The sequence below is a fragment of the Hoplias malabaricus genome, chromosome 16 (genome assembly GCF_029633855.1).
Source record: "Hoplias malabaricus isolate fHopMal1 chromosome 16, fHopMal1.hap1, whole genome shotgun sequence".
NCBI classification, from domain to species: Eukaryota; Metazoa; Chordata; class Actinopteri; order Characiformes; family Erythrinidae; genus Hoplias; species Hoplias malabaricus.
Window position 1 is genome coordinate 1,830,029 of NC_089815.1, and position 17,050 is coordinate 1,847,078.

Here is a 17,050-nt window from a genome sequence, read left to right on the forward strand (position 1 = left end):
CCTTACTTTTCATGAATGAGAATGTATTTAAGACTTGCCTGCACACACACACACGCACACACACACACACACACACACAACCCTGCCTGTAAAAGAATAAAACAGTACAGATTTCAGATATACTGACAGTGTCCTGCTCTTTATTTGTTCATTAGTTACATTTATTGAACCTGCATTTCATTTTCTTGCTTTGCCCTGGGACCAGTGAGGTGTGTTATATAAACTGGCCAAAGGGTGGCGCTGCAGGTAATGCCACACAGCTACAGGGACCCTAGGTCCTGGGTGGGATCCTCTTCATGGGTCACTGTGTGGAGTGTGGTGTGTTCTCTCTGTGTCTGCGTGGGTTTCCTCCGGGTGACTGTCTGTGAGGAGTGTGGTGTGTTCTCTCTGTGTTTGCGTGGGTTTCCTCCGGGTGCTCTGGTTTCCTCCTATGCTCCAAAAACACACGTTGGTAGGTGGATTGGAGACTCAAAAGTGTTCGTAGGTGTGAGTGAATGTGTAAATGTGTGTTGCCCTGTGAAGGACTGGCACCCAGTGATTCCGAGTAGGCTCCTGACCGACCGCCACCCTGAACTGGATAAGGGTTACGGATAATAAATAAATTAAATTTTTGCCGGTCTTGTACTGAAACATGACTCTACTCAATACTCTGTCATTATTGATGCCTGAATCTCTCCAATCTTCTAGAAAGGCTTTTCACTGGATCCTATACACTCCCTAAACTTCTCAGTTACGCTCCATTTCAGTTTTTTCCTGTTTTTCTTTCTCAGTTTTTATTTCTCTGTCTCTCTCCATGTTAATTATGTTTCTGCTTGTATCTGATTCCCAGTTTTATTTTCTCTATTTCTTTCTCCAATTCCCCGTTTTTTCCCCCTCTGTTTCTCCTGATATTCTCCCTGTTCGCCGGTTGGTGGCGCTATGTGGAGCCCGGCCTGAGCTCCGGGACACTCACCGAGATCTGTGTTTAATTCTCTCGGCTTGGAGTTGGGAACATCGGGCAGAAATCCGCAGAATGGACTCGGACGAGGGCTACAACTATGAGTTTGACGAAGAGGAGGACGAGGACGAGGAGGAGGAGTGCAGCGCGGACAGCGGCGAGGAGGAGGCCGAGGACGGCGCGCTGGAGCTCGGCGAGGTGGAGCTGCTCGAGCCCCTGCTGGACCCGCTGGGGGCTGGAGGAGAGCGCGGAGAAGGCGCGGGGAACCGTGGAAGTGGAGGCGGGGGAGAGGGCCTCGGCGCCGGCCACGAAGACGAGGACTACCGCTTTGAGGTTTTAACCACGGAACAAATCCTCCAACACATGGTGGAATGTATACGGGAGGTCAACGAGGTGATCCAGGCGAGTTTAATACAAAAAAGTCGGGCTTGAATCAGGACTTTTTGCAGAAAACGAAAGTTTCTAGCTTCTATGAATTGGCCGGTCCACCTTAAAAAGGCGCAGCAGTTGAGGCTGTGTCTGCCTCTCTTGCACCATTTAAGGTGGAACGGGTTGTAAGAATAAAAAGGACATTTTAACTCACAGACTCACCAAAGGGAGAAGGTGTAATAGTTGAGGTCGATTTTTTATTATTATTTTTTAATTTAAAGCTTGTGAATTGAGGAATAAAGATAGAATATTTATTTTTAGTTTTAAAATGAGCAAGTAATAATTAATAATGTTATTAACTGTCTCAAAGTAGAGCGAAAACACCCATCCATACTCAACATTTTTGTCATTTTTACCACAGCAGCGGTTTATATTTTATGGGTTACTGATATAAACCGCTGATCCTCTTAAGGTGGAACGGGGAAATCCAAGTGTTGTGTACAACAACTGTAGTTCTACCGTCCTATAATAAGAGCCCAGACACCGTTATATAACCCAGAATATCTTTTTATCACTTCGTGTGTTTTATATTATTAATGTGAGAATTTAAAAAGGGGAAATAACGTTTGTTTATTGTACATTTAATGCTGATTTGAAGCTCTCGGGTTTCTGGAGCTGGACGGGCCTGGCACAGCACTATTTAAGGCTGGTTAAAATGGGCCTTTACAGAACCAGAAAGTGTACTGACTCAGGGTTACTGTGTTTATGACATTTTACGCCACTGTCACAGATAATAGAGATGTTTCATTAGGACTGTCTTTCATTTTAACTACGAGAGCTCGCCTCCTATCGTTGACCCAGTTAGCTTTGGGCTAAACACCGGGCCCCAGTGAAAGGTACGTTTAGTTTTCTGAGTCTTGGCGATGACTAAGAGAGACGTGAAGATTCTTATATAAGTGTTTTTTACACTACTTTACCTTTATTTGGAGCATTAGGGAGTCGCCTTAAAGGAACAATAGCTACTTTTTTTATTTTCAAGTGACAGCTTCAGGACATTGTGGTGCTTCACTGAGCTGTAATAGGGATATTTGAGCCTCTGTTGTTGCTACTTCAGTCTCAGCACAACAGAAACTGTTCTGTGTAACTTTTGGAGGAGGGTGGGTAACACAGTCTCTCTCTCTCTCACACACACACGCACAGACACCCCTAGGGACAGTCACTCTACCTACCAGCATGTATCTTTAGACTGTGGGATGAAGCTTGAGCACAGGGCGGAAACCCACACCGACACAAGGAGAACACACCACACTCCTCACAGACAGTCACCTGGAGGAAACCCACGCAGACACAGGGAGAACACACCACACTCCTCACAGACAGTCACCCGGAGGAAACCCACACAGACACAGAGAGAACACACCACACTCCTCACAGACAGTCACCCGGAGGAAACCCACACAGACACAGAGAGAACACACCACACTCCTCATCCATAGGGACTGAAGGTGAGTTTTTAAACCCTGAACCCCGAGACTTGATCTGGAGCTTGACACTGACTGAGAGTGAAGCTACCTGTTGCACCACCCTGTGATTCACCCTTATAATTCAGTTATCCCATATCATTGTTGTGAGGTTTTGATAGCAATAACCAGATACATATCGGTGAGGTTGATTAGTTGTAGCGCACAAACTCCACTTTTTTCTCATCCCAAAGCTATTGGATGGAGCTGCATCACTCCATAATTCCAGTGCTGGAGGATCTATACCCCTCTGGCTGATAGTTGGCAGTAGACATGGTGACTCTAGACTCATGTTCTGTTGCTCCCAAGCGTCCCATTTCATTTTATGGTTATAATATGGAGACTATACATGTTGTGTTCAGTGGGTGCAGCTTAAATCAGCTGAATACATTTCTTTTTGAAGGGGTGCCTACAAAGTTCTGGACAGTGAGTTTGTGGTTGGCAGAGATCTGTCTAAACAAGTCAGAGGTAATGGCCTCTCTCCCACTTCGAAAGGTTTCTATGTCGTTCTCGTGAGCCCAGTTACAGTTTGTTTCCATCTGTTTGTGTAAGCAGAAAGTCAGAAGAAAAGATCTGTGATGTAGATGGATTGTTGTATGTAAATGTGGAACCAGTCGTTCAGATTCAGAAGTCCACACACGAGAACAGTTCCTCAGTTTGTTAGGGAACTAACAAACAGGCTGAGCACAGTTATGGTGCTTTTCCACTCCATGGCATCGGCTCAACAGGCTTTTCCCTGGTTGTTAGTTGTGAGCAGGGACTAAAATAAAGTATTTGGTTCCAGGGACCAGGACCAGATTTGGCCAGTGGAAAAGCTGAGTTGAGTAGGTTCAGTGCAGTGGAAAAGTACCATTGGTGAGCTGTGCTGTAGAAACTGGTCTGAGCACAGTTAAGTGTCCGGTGCCGAGCCTTGTCCATGTGGAAACACTGCTGGAACGGTTACAGTCTGCTCAGGTTCTTGTTCACTGCACTGCAGGGCAAATGCTTCTAAGAGGTGTGGTTTTATCCTCTCTGTCTGATACTGATCTTCCTCAAAAGTAGTGCACAATTGTAATCAACCCACACTTTGTTTTATAAAAGTCAGAAAATGTTTCCTCAACAAGTGCCACTCTCCAGTCGGAGAGCACTCGAAACCAGTCTGATGTGTTTAAGGTGGAAACGTCTCCCAAAGCGGGAGACGGCTAACTGCATTAGCGACAGTGCTACAAACTAAACACCTCGAGTTATACTTGAGTTTCTGTTGGAATTCAATCAGTGAATAAACACTTACAGACAATTTATACTTTAGACACCAACAAGATACAGTCGCTTCTTACTCACACACACCGCTCCACCTTAAAAGATACAGTCGCTTCTTACTCACACACACCGCTTCACCTTAAACAATACAGTCGCTTCTTACTCACACACACACCGCTCTACATTAAAAGATACAGTCGCTTCTTACTCACACACACCGCTCCACCTTAAAAGATACAGTCGCTTCTTACTCGCACACAATGCTCCGCCTTAAAAGATAGTCGCTTCTTACTCGCACACAACGCTCCGCCTTAAAAGATACAGTCGCTTCTTACTCGCACACACCGCTCCGCCTTAAAAGATACAGTCGCTTCTTACTCGCACACACCGCTCCGCCTTAAAAGATACAGTCGCTTCTTACTCGCACACACCGCTCCGCCTTAAAAGATACAGTCGCTTCTTACTCACACACACCGCTCCGCCTTAAAAGATACAGTCGCTTCTTACTCACACACACCGCTCCACCTTAAAAGATACAGTCGCTTCTTACTCACACACACCGCTCCGCCTTAAAAGATACAGTCGCTTCTTACTCACACACACCGCTCCGCATTAAAAGATACAGTCGCTTCTTACTCACACACACCGCTCCGCATTAAAAGATACAGTCGCTTCTTACTCACACACACAGCTCCACCTTAAAAGACACAGAGATGAGAACTGTGTTTCCCCACAGTCACAGATGTTCTCATTAAATGACTCTCCTTTTATTGTCTTTTTTCAGAACCCAGCGACTATAACCAGAATACTCCTCAGTCACTTTAACTGGGATAAAGAGAAGCTTATGGAGAGGCAAGTGTCTTAATACTTTCTTTTTTTTTTTGTTAAATGAGAAATGTAGCTGACCATAAAATGTCATATGAATTATTCTGTATTTTTATATGAATGAATCTGTTACCCACAGGCTTTTGTTTGTTACAGGAACAGTAGGTCATAAACAAATCTTATTTATTATTTTAAAAATCACCTATTTCAGTAAAGTGCAACTCACCTGAGAAGGGGGAGGGGGGGTCAGATTGCAATAACTTTTTCTGAATGGATTATTTTATGCTCCATAGAGTGGGTCCACCAATAGGGCACTGTGGTTTCAGAGATGCGGAGAACACAGACAAAAACGAGGAATACAAATGTGATTCAGATATAAGGACAGAAATGCACAGAATTTGAAAATTTATATAAGACACGTTTTTTTAGAAACACACCCTTCGGAGGCACACACTGGACAACCAGTTAGTTACGTACAAATAGATTGTTTTGCTATTGCTAAAATATAGCTGCAATTTCAGTTAAATACCAATGTGTGATTTTGTTATTGTTTGTTGAATTGTAGATATATATTTTTAAAGAAATACTGTTAAAAACATACTAAAATAAAATTGAATTTGGGAAAAACTAAACGTATTTCATGGGACCCAACACCACACAGGGTGGCTATATTTAACAGGACAGAATCTCTGATACACAAAGAAAAGCATGTGGCAGTTTAGAGCTGGACAATAATTCAATATCGATATTTATCGCAATATAAAATGTTTCAATAACAGTATGATTTTCAAACACACTTTTAATATTTCAGTACACATTATTCACAGCGTCTGTCACTGACGGTCATTAGAGGGCGCTGTTGTCAGTTCAGCACTCACTTTAAAATTTAGTTTAAAAATATATTGATAAAACCAATAGGTTTGTTTGATGGTGATGTCATGTTTCGTGTTTGTTCTTGGACGTTTGTCCAGTGGATTTTACACGGTTCATTTCGTTATCGCAATTATATCGTATCGACCAGATTTAAGAAACATATTGTGATATAGGTTTTGACCGTATCGTCCAGCCCTGTGCCAGTATAAAAGCTGCCTCACACAAGGGTGATTCATTAGAGAAAACGACTGACTGTACCTTTAAACAATAGACACCTGTCGCTCTGCTGTTTGCCTGAAGTTGTGTTTGCTCTGCAGGTACTTTGATGGAAACCTCGATAAGTTGTTCTCCGAGTGCCATGTTATAAACCCCAGTAAAAAGGCAAGGACGCGACCCATGAGCACACGCTCGTCCAATCAGGACATGCACTGCCAGATCTGCTACCTGAACTTCCCCCACTCGGTGAGTGCAGACGCTCTGTGATGTTTAGCTAGGACGGGTCGGTGTGGGTGATGCACATTCTCTGACCCAGTTCTTGTCTCCTGCAGTATTTCACAGGGCTGGAGTGTGGACACAAGTTCTGTAAGCAGTGCTGGGGGGATTACCTGACCACCAAAATCATCGAGGAGGGAATGGGTCAGGTCAGTCTCACCAGTGGGGGTCACTTACTGAGTATGTCTGTGTCCACTAATCTGATGAATTCATTCATTCATTGTCTGTGACCCTTATCCAGTTCAGAGGCGCGGTGGGTCCGGAGTCTACCCGGAATCGGTGGGCGCAAGGCGGGAACACACCCTGGAGTGGGCGCCAGTCCTTCACAGGGCGACACACACTCACACATCCACACCTATTTCTGAATCGTGTGTTTTTGGTGACCGTAAGCCGCTGTCAAAGAGTACACGCACGCGCACACACACACACACCATAGGTTTAAGTTAGTATTTGAATGGCTGAAGGATACAGGAATATTGTGGTTGCAGGTCAGAAAAGAGTGGGGCGTGTCCTGTGTGAAGCTCCGATGGATTGGCATTAGATATTTTTCATATTTTTCACACTCCCCACCTCTTTATTCTCTTTTCGCCTGGAGCTCTTGTATCTGATTTTTCTTATTATGAGTGTGTGAGTGAATGTGTGAGTGTGTGTCGCCCTGTGAAGGGCGCCCCCTCCAGGGTGTATTCCCACCTTGTGCCCAATGATTCCAGGTAGGCTCTGGACTGGATAAGGGTTACAGACAATGAACGAATGAATGAATGAAAACAGTAAAAGGAAAAACCCTATTGACTTTCAGTGGTAGTGAATGTAAAAAGATTTAATTCGGAGTCATTTTGGAGCTTTTCTATTGGTTCATTCATCATTACATTTACACACAGTGTAAAGGACAATGTTGTGTTCAAATGCTGTAGTAAACTAAACACCCACACACATGGAGATACGTGTTTTTAATTGGACAGTGGTGGTATATCATACTTTTACATGAATAATAGTTTCTATTGATGTTATAAGTTCGTACGGTGTTTTTGCTAACACCCAAGTAGCTTGATATGTTGATAATCGAATGTGTTTCTTCCACAGACCATCTCCTGCCCTGCTCACAACTGTGACATTTTGGTAGATGACAACACTGTAATGTAAGCACTACATATGTCTTGTATAAGGTGTGTTTTGCGTTGAGGCTCTGTTTATAGCGGCGTTTATTTCTCGCAGGCGGCTGATCACGGATTCAAAAGTGAAGTTGAAGTACCAACATTTAATCACAAATAGTTTTGTAGAGGTCAGTACCTTCACTATGTTTCCTTTATCCTTTTTATCCTGCAGTAATCTCTGGAAATTATAGAGAAATATAGATCAATATTTGTATTCATACTTTTTGTTAATTATATGTACAATATATGACCAGACTTTGGTGGACAGCTGCTCCTTAAACAGCTCTTTGGAATTGGAAAGTGTTACATGAGCAGCTTCTGTTCTCCTCACAAGCCTTTGCATTAGATGTTGAAGTATTTCTATGAAGATTTGATGCCATTCTGTCCCATAAATATCAGTGAGGTCAGGTGCTGGGGGTGTGGTCGTCACTCCGGAGAACACAGTTCCACTGCTCCACCCCTGTCAAACTTCTAGCTCAGGCTAACTTCACTGTTCTCTGGACATTTACGTAGAGTTATGTTTGAAGTCTTTGTGTTGGAATGTCTCGCAGTGTCTCAGACAGTTTCTCTGTGTCTCTGCAGTGCAATAGATTGTTGAAATGGTGTCCGGCTCCTGACTGCCATCATGTGGTTAAGGTCCAGTATCCAGATGCCAAACCAGTGCGCTGCAAATGTGGCAGACAGTTCTGGTAAGCGTTAAGGATGAATTACACTTCTGCGGTGACTCGATACAAGAACCCTACATCGTTGTGAGCGTTTATACTCCTGCGTTTGTGTCTGCATCACCCTGCATTTACACCTCCACACCACTAGGGGCTTCATCACACACATACACTCTACACTCTGTAGTACACAGTGCAGTGGTGTTTTAGAGGTACATATAACTCTATAAAGTGCACTCTGTAGGGAGTAGGTGGTTGATTGGGACGGAGCAGAGTTTATATGAGGTGCCAGGAAAGTAGCTGAGACAAAGCCGGCTCGTTTATCCCACACGGTATCGCTTCACCTTGAGTTATTTGGAGACGTCCGTATTTTTCCTTTATTCAGCATTTTGATTGGTCCCTGACGTCCACACCGTGTCTGAGGAAATCTCTGGCTTTGTCACTGTGTGTGGTTCAACATAAACAATGTCCCTCCAACTACTGACCAATCACAGTCTGCGCTCTGCGTCGATGTGCCGCATATTTACACTTCTGGAGAGTCACGGGTCCTGGTGTAGGATTCACGTCGACGCGTTGCATGCGGCGTAGGTTTGACACAGAAGTATACATTGGGCTTTAGATTGATGGAAGGGTGATTTTAGTTGTGTACCACTTGTAAAGGGCAGTATATGGTTCTCTGTCTAATCGCGTCGGCCTGATGTGCACCTTAATATCAGCCTTGTACCTCATCACTGAATCCTGATTTTTGTCTCTTCAGCTTCAACTGTGGGGAGAATTGGCACGACCCAGTGAAGTGCAAGGTGTGTTAACATTTCTCTGTGAATTACACCAGAAAATTGTATCTAGTAAATAAATATATATTTATATCACTACACCACAGCGTAATGACAGACTTGAGTGGTGAAGCTGATCAGAGGGGGGGATGTGTTCCCCTTTAGGGCCTTGGTTTCTCCCAAGGTTTCTTCCTCCAGCCTCAAGGGAGATTTTCTCTTACACTGCCGCCTTCGGCTGACGTTATCAGAAGTGCTATATGAATGGATTTTGATTGATTGATTGATCTGTCTGTGTTTTTCATTGAAGAAATGTATTTCAAAGCCTTTCTTTAGTCTTTCTGTGATTATACACTTTATATTTCTTTGCTTTTTGCAGTGGTTGAGGAAGTGGATTAAGAAATGTGATGATGACAGTGAAACGTCCAACTGGATTGCAGCGAATACCAAAGTAGGCCAACATCTGAATGAATGAATGAATGAATGAATGAATGAATGAATGAATAAATAAATAAATAAATAAATAAATAAATAATTTTGTGAACGGTAGATCAGCAGCATTTGCTCAGATCTGAGGACATCCATCATCTGAGGAATTCAAAACATATCCAAATTAGTTTGTGGTTAATGTGAGAGTAAATTCTTGGAATTGTTTGAATTTTCTGACACAATGTGGTCATTATTTGCACCTCGTGTCCTCAGGAGTGTCCCAAATGTCACGTGACCATTGAAAAGGACGGCGGCTGTAATCACATGGTGTGCCGGAATCAGAACTGCAAGGCGGAGTTCTGCTGGGTTTGTCTGGGCCCCTGGGAGCCGCACGGGTCGGCCTGGTGAGTTCTGTCTCCCGGAGCTTTAATTTGGGCCTAAAATGTGATACAAATGTGAGTCCAAAAATAGCTTGAGAACATTCTGCACAATTCTGACCTCATACTCAGCACAAACCCAGCTCTGCAAAACACAGACTGAAGGCATGAAATGAAACTAATGCCTAATGATAGCGTTAAAAGCCCCACAGCGTCGTGGACCTGTGTTCTCTGGAGTGATGTCACTGAGTCCCATGCATTTAATAACAGTGAGACACATTAATTATCAGACCATCAGTTGAGTCGTTAACAGATGTTTAAAGGCTAAGCACCACTTAATGGACCTCCATGAATATTGGACATTATTGTAGTTACTGACAGATATAAGTATGAATTAAAATGAAAATAGCAGCTTAATTTACTTTAAAACTGACAATTTTATTAAACTGACGGAAAAACCCGAGCTCTCTACGGAAATTCTCGAATTTCACTGTTGGACAACAGCTGAACAACGCCGCGGTAAAACACCGTTATGACTGACTGTTATGACAGTATCTAGCTAAATAACCAACATTATTCATGACAATAGCCTAGCAATAAGCTAAACTCAAATGTAGAGGTACCGTTATTCTTGTAAATGTGATCGAAGTCGAACTCGAATTCATCCGACACTATAAACCTCCGTAATGCAGCTACGTAGCCGAGTATAATCTGAGCCACAGAGTTTAGCGAGTCAAGCTAACGTTAACTAACACCAACTAAAACAGGCGAAGTGAGTGTCCTTACCCTGTTTACCTCCATGTTACAGAGGCTCTTCAACACCTTTCGTTGGTGTCCTTACATGCCCATATTGTTGGAAAAGCCCCAGTGAAATGAGCTACAGATAACGGAGTGAGCGGATGGTCCTTTCCAAAGTGCCCGTTTAAAGTGGACAAATGTAGTCCATTTTCTGGATATTTTGGGATCTTTGGGCCATTTGTTCACAGATGTCCCACTGTACATTGAATGATTGCAGCCAAAAACAACACACCTTTTCCTCATTTTGCATTAAATTAAGTGCAGCTTCTAGAGTGTTGTCCACCATCTACGTTACAGGCAAGACGCCTATTAGAGTTTCCCAACACCGCAACGGCCTTTTAAACCTTATTCCTTCAATTAGTAAGAAATAACATGTTTTCTGACTCTCAATAAACACAAGTTAGGAACTCAAACTCCACTGTATTTATTTGTTTGACACTTTCATAGAGCTGCTGCTTAGACTTTAATATTAGATTTACTTTGAAAGATTAGAAAAATTTAGCGCACTCCTTAATCTCGGTGTGTACACAGTGAGCGAGTCCTTTGTGCAGAGTGTGAAGGCTTTATTCTACTTTTATTTCTTTAAAATATCTATAAAAACTAAACGGGTGATTAATGCAGACTAAGGTATATGTCCACGTCTGTACAGCTGTAATAAACAGTTCCAGATAAATAACCATCCAATAGTTAGTAGACTTTAACCTGAGATGGTGTAGCTCTTCCACTTAAATATTGTTGTGTTTCTCAGGTACAACTGCAATCGCTACAATGAAGATGATGCAAAAGCTGCAAGAGATGCTCAGGAGGTAAACCATACACTGTGTTCCCCACGCGGAGCTGCAGCTGAGCCTTCACTGGTAGTGCTTCTCCACCAACATGGAACAGGCTCTCTTCTAGTTTGCGAACCTAATTTTTAACCGGTCGGTGCATTTCCACCAACAAAAATAGGTTCCGGAACCAAAAAAGTTTGTTTGCAGCAGGAACCAAAGGATAGTAGGTCTTTCAGCACGAACCGTGGCGACGTCTGTGGCAGTGTCTAGTTACAGGAGCTAGGAGCAATGACCACAGCATTTCCTCAGCATTTATTTTCTATCTTGAGTTCTCCAGAGTTTCAGGGAAAACTTGAAGGGAGCAGAATGGAGAGAAAGGAGAAATGGCCGCAGGTCGTCTGTACGCTCCGTCATCTTCTAACTTCTGTTTATTGCCGCTGTGCAGCGCCCCCTTTTGATGACGTATGTGTGTGACGTATCCTCGGTTTCCACTAAAACTAGTGCAAATGCGTCTGTTTCGCTGAAAAGCAGAGGTTCTAAGAAGTTCCAGAACCGGGGTTGTGTGGTTTTAGAAATGTGTTCACACTGAGAGTCACAGTCTTTACGAATATTTCTGCTTCAACCAAAACAACTCTTGGTGCCTTTCAGAAGAGAAACGTAAAGAATCATGACTGAGCCCAAATAACAAAATATGCTTTTATCATCAAAATACTCAATGATCCCTGTCGTAGCAGAGAACACACACACACACACACTGAGCAATCATTTCGGCGTAAGTTGAGGTTTAGGTGCCTTGCTCAAGGGCACATCATGTGGATGTTGAGGGAGGAGACAGAACTGTTTCTTCACCACCCCCCAAACCAATTTGTCACACTTTTCTAACCTTCATAGACACTACTTGTAACTCACTCACTCACTCACTCACTTACGATTTAAACCACAGGGGGTGCTGTTTTACACATACTCACATGTAGGGACTGTTCCACAAGGGGATGCTATTCAGTGTTTGTTTTAAAAATGTATTCGTGTTTTTCATAATTTGAGAACATCAGATAAAAGTATTGTTTCTAAAACCATCGTAGAGACAGAGAAACCACAGACGGATTCAAAACACAACAAAAGAACATCTTTCCCAGCGCACAGCTGAATTTAATCGGGTGTTTTATGATCTTTAAAAAACGAAAACAATAACAGTTGCTCAGTCTTTGTCCGTTTTTCTTTGGTGATGAGAGTTCTGCTGAATCTTTTCAGACCTTTTAAAAAATATTGTATGAAAGTTGTAAGTCTCAGGGTCGTGTGAACACTAACCATAGTTTTTAAACCCGATTTCGTGTGTATTTTCTGCAGAGGTCCCGCGCAGCTCTGCAGCGTTATCTCTTCTACTGCAACCGTTACATGAACCACATGCAGAGTCTGCGCTTCGAGCACAAGCTGTATGCGCAAGTGAAGCAGAAGATGGAGGAGATGCAGCAGCACAACATGTCCTGGATCGAGGTGCAGTTCCTGAAGAAGGCTGTGGATGTGCTGTGCCAGTGCCGCTCCACGCTCATGTTCACCTACGTCTTCGCCTTCTACCTCAAAAAGAACAACCAGTCCATCATCTTCGAGGTGTGTCTCTCTGCACTCTGGGGAAAACTGGGTAAAACGGATAACAAGAGCAGTGCATTACACTTCTCTGAAGTGCAGTTCACAATATTGGTGCACAGACCAGCCACTAGGTGTCAGTATAACTGCTGTTGTATAATGTGAAGAAAACCGAGGAGAAATATCTGATTGTTCCTTTAAAACGCTTGAACACATTGGTTTTATTGTGGTCTGTTGCAGAACAATCAGGCCGACCTGGAGAACGCCACGGAGGTGCTCTCTGGATATCTGGAAAGAGACATCTCCCAGGATTCCTTGCAAGACATCAAACAGAAAGTGCAGGATAAGTATAGGTGAGTGATCAGAGGCACTGAAAACAAATTTATTAATTTCTGTGTTTGTCAAGTATAAATACACATTGAAGTATTCAAAATGAAAAAGAAACTGACGTCATGGCCGAGTCTTCTTCATCTCGGTTGCAGTGGGTCCTGAGCCTGGAATCACTGGGCACAAAGGAGTAAAGCACACTCTTCGCCGTGGAGAGTTTCACTCACTCACTCCACCTGCCAACGTGTGTTTGGACTGTGGGAGGAAAACGGAGCACCTGGAGGAAACCCACGCAGACACAGAGAGAACACACCACACTCCTCACAGACAGTCACCCGCAGGAAACCCACGCAGACACAGGGAGAACACACCACACTCCTCACAGACAGTCACCCGGAGGAAACCCACGCAGACACGGAGAGAACACACCACACTCCTCAAAGACAGTCACCCGGAGGAACCCCACGCAGACACGGAGAGAACACACCACACTCCTCACAGACAGTCACCCGCAGGAAACCCACGCAGACACGGAGAGAACACACCACACTCCTCACAGACAGTCACCCGCAGGAACCCCACGCAGACACAGGGAGAACACGCCACACTCCTCACAGACAGTCACCCGGAGGAAACCCACGCAGACACAGAGAGAACACGCCACACTCCTCACAGACAGTCACCCGCAGGAACCCCACGCAGACACGGAGAGAACACACCACACTCCTCACAGACAGTCACCCGCAGGAAACCCACGCAGACACGGAGAGAACACACCACACTCCTCACAGACAGTCACCCGCAGGAACCCCACGCAGACACAGGGAGAACACGCCACACTCCTCACAGACAGTCACCCGGAGGAAACCCACGCAGACACAGAGAGAACACACCACACTCCTCACAGACAGTCACCCGCAGGAACCCCACGCAGACACGGAGAGAACACACCACACTCCTCACAGACAGTCACCCGGAGGAAACCCACGCAGACACAGAGAACACACCACACTCCTCACAGACAGTCACCCGGAGGAAACCCACGCAGACACAGGGTGAACACGCCACACTCCTCACAGACAGTCACCCGCAGGAAACCCACGCAGACACAGAGAGAACACACCACACTCCTCACAGACAGTCACCCGGAGGAAACCCACACAGACACAGGGAGAACACACCACACTCCTCACAGACAGTCACCTGCAGGAAACCCACGCAGACACAGGGAGAACACACCACACTCCTCACAGACAGTCACCCGGAGGAAACCCACGCAGACACAGGGAGAACACACCACACTCCTCACAGACAGTCACCCGGAGGAAACCCACGCAGACACGGAGAGAACACACCACACTCCTCACAGACAGTCACCCGCAGGAACCCCACGCAGACACGGAGAGAACACACCACACTCCTCACAGACAGTCACCCGCAGGAAACCCACGCAGACACGGAGAGAACACACCACACTCCTCACAGACAGTCACCCGCAGGAACCCCACGCAGACACAGGGAGAACACGCCACACTCCTCACAGACAGTCACCCGCAGGAAACCCACGCAGACACAGAGAGAACACACCACACTCCTCACAGACAGTCACCCGGAGAAAACCCACACAGACACAGGGAGAACACACCACACTCCTCACAGACAGAGACCTGAGCAGAGGGTCCAACCCAGGACCCAGAGATCCTGCAGATATTGGTGCTTTTCCACTGCATGGGATCAGCTTGACTCACTTTTATCTGGTCGCTATTTCCACTAGCACAGCTCACAAACCCCGTCTGTAATGGGAACTGCGGGCTTTAAAAACCACAACAGCGGCGGTGAAGTCGGGCGCTGTGTACTCGTGGTGTATTGGCGTGGTGGTAGTGTTTGGACTGAACACGGCTCCGCCCCCAGTTCCTCACAGTGCTGTTTTCCTTGACACATGTTCAGCTTTCGCTGGAGATTTTCCTCAGCCACCGCCCCAAGGAGCATCTGACCCTCTTCAGAAACCCCTCGGGGGAATGTTACGAGCTGCTGCTGAGAGTCGGATAAAAACTAATGTGAACGCTGCTGTAACTTCAGAGATTTTACAAGTGACGGGTTTGTGTTGGAGCTCTGTGTTTGGTGGTGATTGACAGGTCTCTCTGGCCAATCAGAGCTCTGCAGGTTTTACACAGGGTTGTCTCAGGTTTATTTGCATGTGTTTATTCCAGATCACCAAGCCTCACTCTTTACCCGTCTGACGATGTCTGTTTCCCTCTGGTGTCTGCAGATACTGCGAGAGTCGAAGGCGAGTGCTGCTGCAGCACGTACACGAGGGCTACGAGAAAGACTTATGGGAATACATAGAGGACTGAGGTGGACTTCCCCTACCGTGAAAAACTCTTTCTGTGAGGGAACGGAAACCTCCAGCGGCTCCAAGAGCTCTGTGGTGTCCCCGTCACGACTCTGCTCTCGGCCATCTCCACGGATCCTGTCCACAGATCCCTCCCGAGGATCCTCTCCAGGGATCCTCCCTACGAACCCCTCCTCGGATCTCCTCCGCATCCACGCTCAGTTTCTGTTTGTTTTAAGGATTTAAGTTAATTTTATTCTAATACAATTCTAGATTATTAAAATAGTCCCCCGTTAGCGTCAGTATTGCAGTTTGCGGCCGAGTTGATTGTGAACGCAGCGAGGAAATGTGCTCTTTCTTTTCTACCGTGGGTTTTGTTGTTTTATTGTTTTTATTTTTCTTGTTTTATACCCGTTTCTTTTCTGATCTGAGATGGACTCCGCACCAGAGCCGTGCGCCGTTTGTGGTGGGAACGCCGTACCCGCAGCTTAAAGCTTTCTTCTTGTTTTCTTGGGGGCGGAGACTTGTATTTCCAGCTGTAAATAACTTTCAGACGTAGAGCGTGGCGTTGGGACACGTTTCTCTCCTTGTCCTTTTGCAGATGTATTTATTCTTTACAGAGAATCAAGAATGTGGCGGGGGAACTGTCGGCTTCTCAGACGTGAGACGCAGAGACGGCGTGAAATATCAGCTCTTAGAGATCAGGTCATTTTTAATGTGGCTTTAACAAGGACTTCTGCATCTCCCTGGGGCCCTAGATCAGAGAGTTATTCTAAATCAGAGTTCTCTCTCTCCTTTTTCTTTCATTCTCTTTATTTTTTTATCCTCTTCCTTTTTACTCTTCTTTCTTTTTTTCCTCTGTTCCTTTTATTCTCTTTTTTCTTTATTTATTTTTTCCTCTTCCTTTTTTTTCTTTCTTTTATTCTCTCTCTCCTTTTTCTTTCATTCTCTTTATTTTTCCTTTTTTCTCTTTTTACTCTTCTCTCTGTTTTTCTTTTTTCTCTTTCTTTTCTGTTTTTTGTTTATTTCTTTCTTCCTTTTTCCTTTTATTTTCTCTCAAACTCTCTTTCGTTCTCTTAATTTTTTTCTTTTTTTACTCTTATTCTCTCCTTTTTCTTTCATTCTTTTTACTTTTCCTTTTTTCTCTTTTTACTCTTCTCTCTTTGTTTTTCTTTTTTCTCTTCTTTTTTACTCTCTTTTGTTCTTTTTTCTGTTTTCTTTATTTTTCTTCTTTATTTTTCTTTTCTCTCTCTTTTTACTCTTCTTTCTTTTATTCTCTTTGTTCTTTTTTCTTATTATTTTTCTTTCTCTTCCTTTTTACACTCATTCTTTTTTCTCTATTTTCTTTTTTCTCTTCCTTTTTACTATTCTTTCTTTTATTCTCTGTCTTTTTATTTTGTCTAATTTTCTTTTTTCTTTTCTTTTCTTTTTTACTCTCTTCTTTTATTCCCCCCCCCCATTCTCTCTCTCTCTCTCTCTCTCTAACAGCTGGATTAAACATCACTATTTGTTTCATTAACAAACCCGAGTGATATTCACTCAAAAAGACGGCACACGTTTCTGGAGCTTTGACCTTGATGCCGCTTTCTTTCTTT

At 44.3% G+C, this 17,050-nt stretch overlaps 1 protein-coding gene across 2 annotated transcripts; it reads left to right on the plus strand.

Annotated features, from left to right (window-relative positions):
* The first annotated feature begins 911 nt into the window (after positions 1–911).
* Positions 912–16,122, plus strand: arih1l (ariadne homolog, ubiquitin-conjugating enzyme E2 binding protein, 1 like). Of its 2 annotated transcripts, none has more exons than XM_066647701.1 (14): positions 912–1,339; positions 4,850–4,917; positions 6,081–6,225; positions 6,312–6,404; positions 7,336–7,391; positions 7,468–7,534; positions 7,989–8,095; positions 8,826–8,868; positions 9,218–9,289; positions 9,541–9,671; positions 11,191–11,299; positions 12,560–12,820; positions 13,037–13,149; positions 15,393–16,122. In XM_066647701.1, exons 1-14 carry the CDS (start codon positions 1,013–1,015, stop codon positions 15,475–15,477), a joined length of 1,677 nt encoding a protein of 558 aa, XP_066503798.1. In that variant the 5' UTR covers positions 912–1,012; the 3' UTR covers positions 15,478–16,122. The 2 variants fall into 2 exon arrangements, with proteins under 2 accessions (XP_066503798.1, XP_066503799.1); XM_066647702.1 differs by having other exon boundaries at positions 11,191–11,248.
* The last annotated feature ends 928 nt before the right edge of the window (positions 16,123–17,050 follow it).

Excerpts from the sequence above, each read along its gene's own strand:
- arih1l (XM_066647701.1), top strand. The coding sequence starts at position 1,013 with ATGGACTCGGACGAGGGCTACAACTATGAGTTTGACGAAGAGGAGGAC. Across the intron at positions 4,918-6,080 it reads AAAGAGAAGCTTATGGAGAG|GTACTTTGATGGAAACCTCG; the intron begins GCAAGTGTCTTA and ends TTTGCTCTGCAG. Across the intron at positions 12,821-13,036 it reads ACCAGTCCATCATCTTCGAG|AACAATCAGGCCGACCTGGA; the intron begins GTGTGTCTCTCT and ends GGTCTGTTGCAG.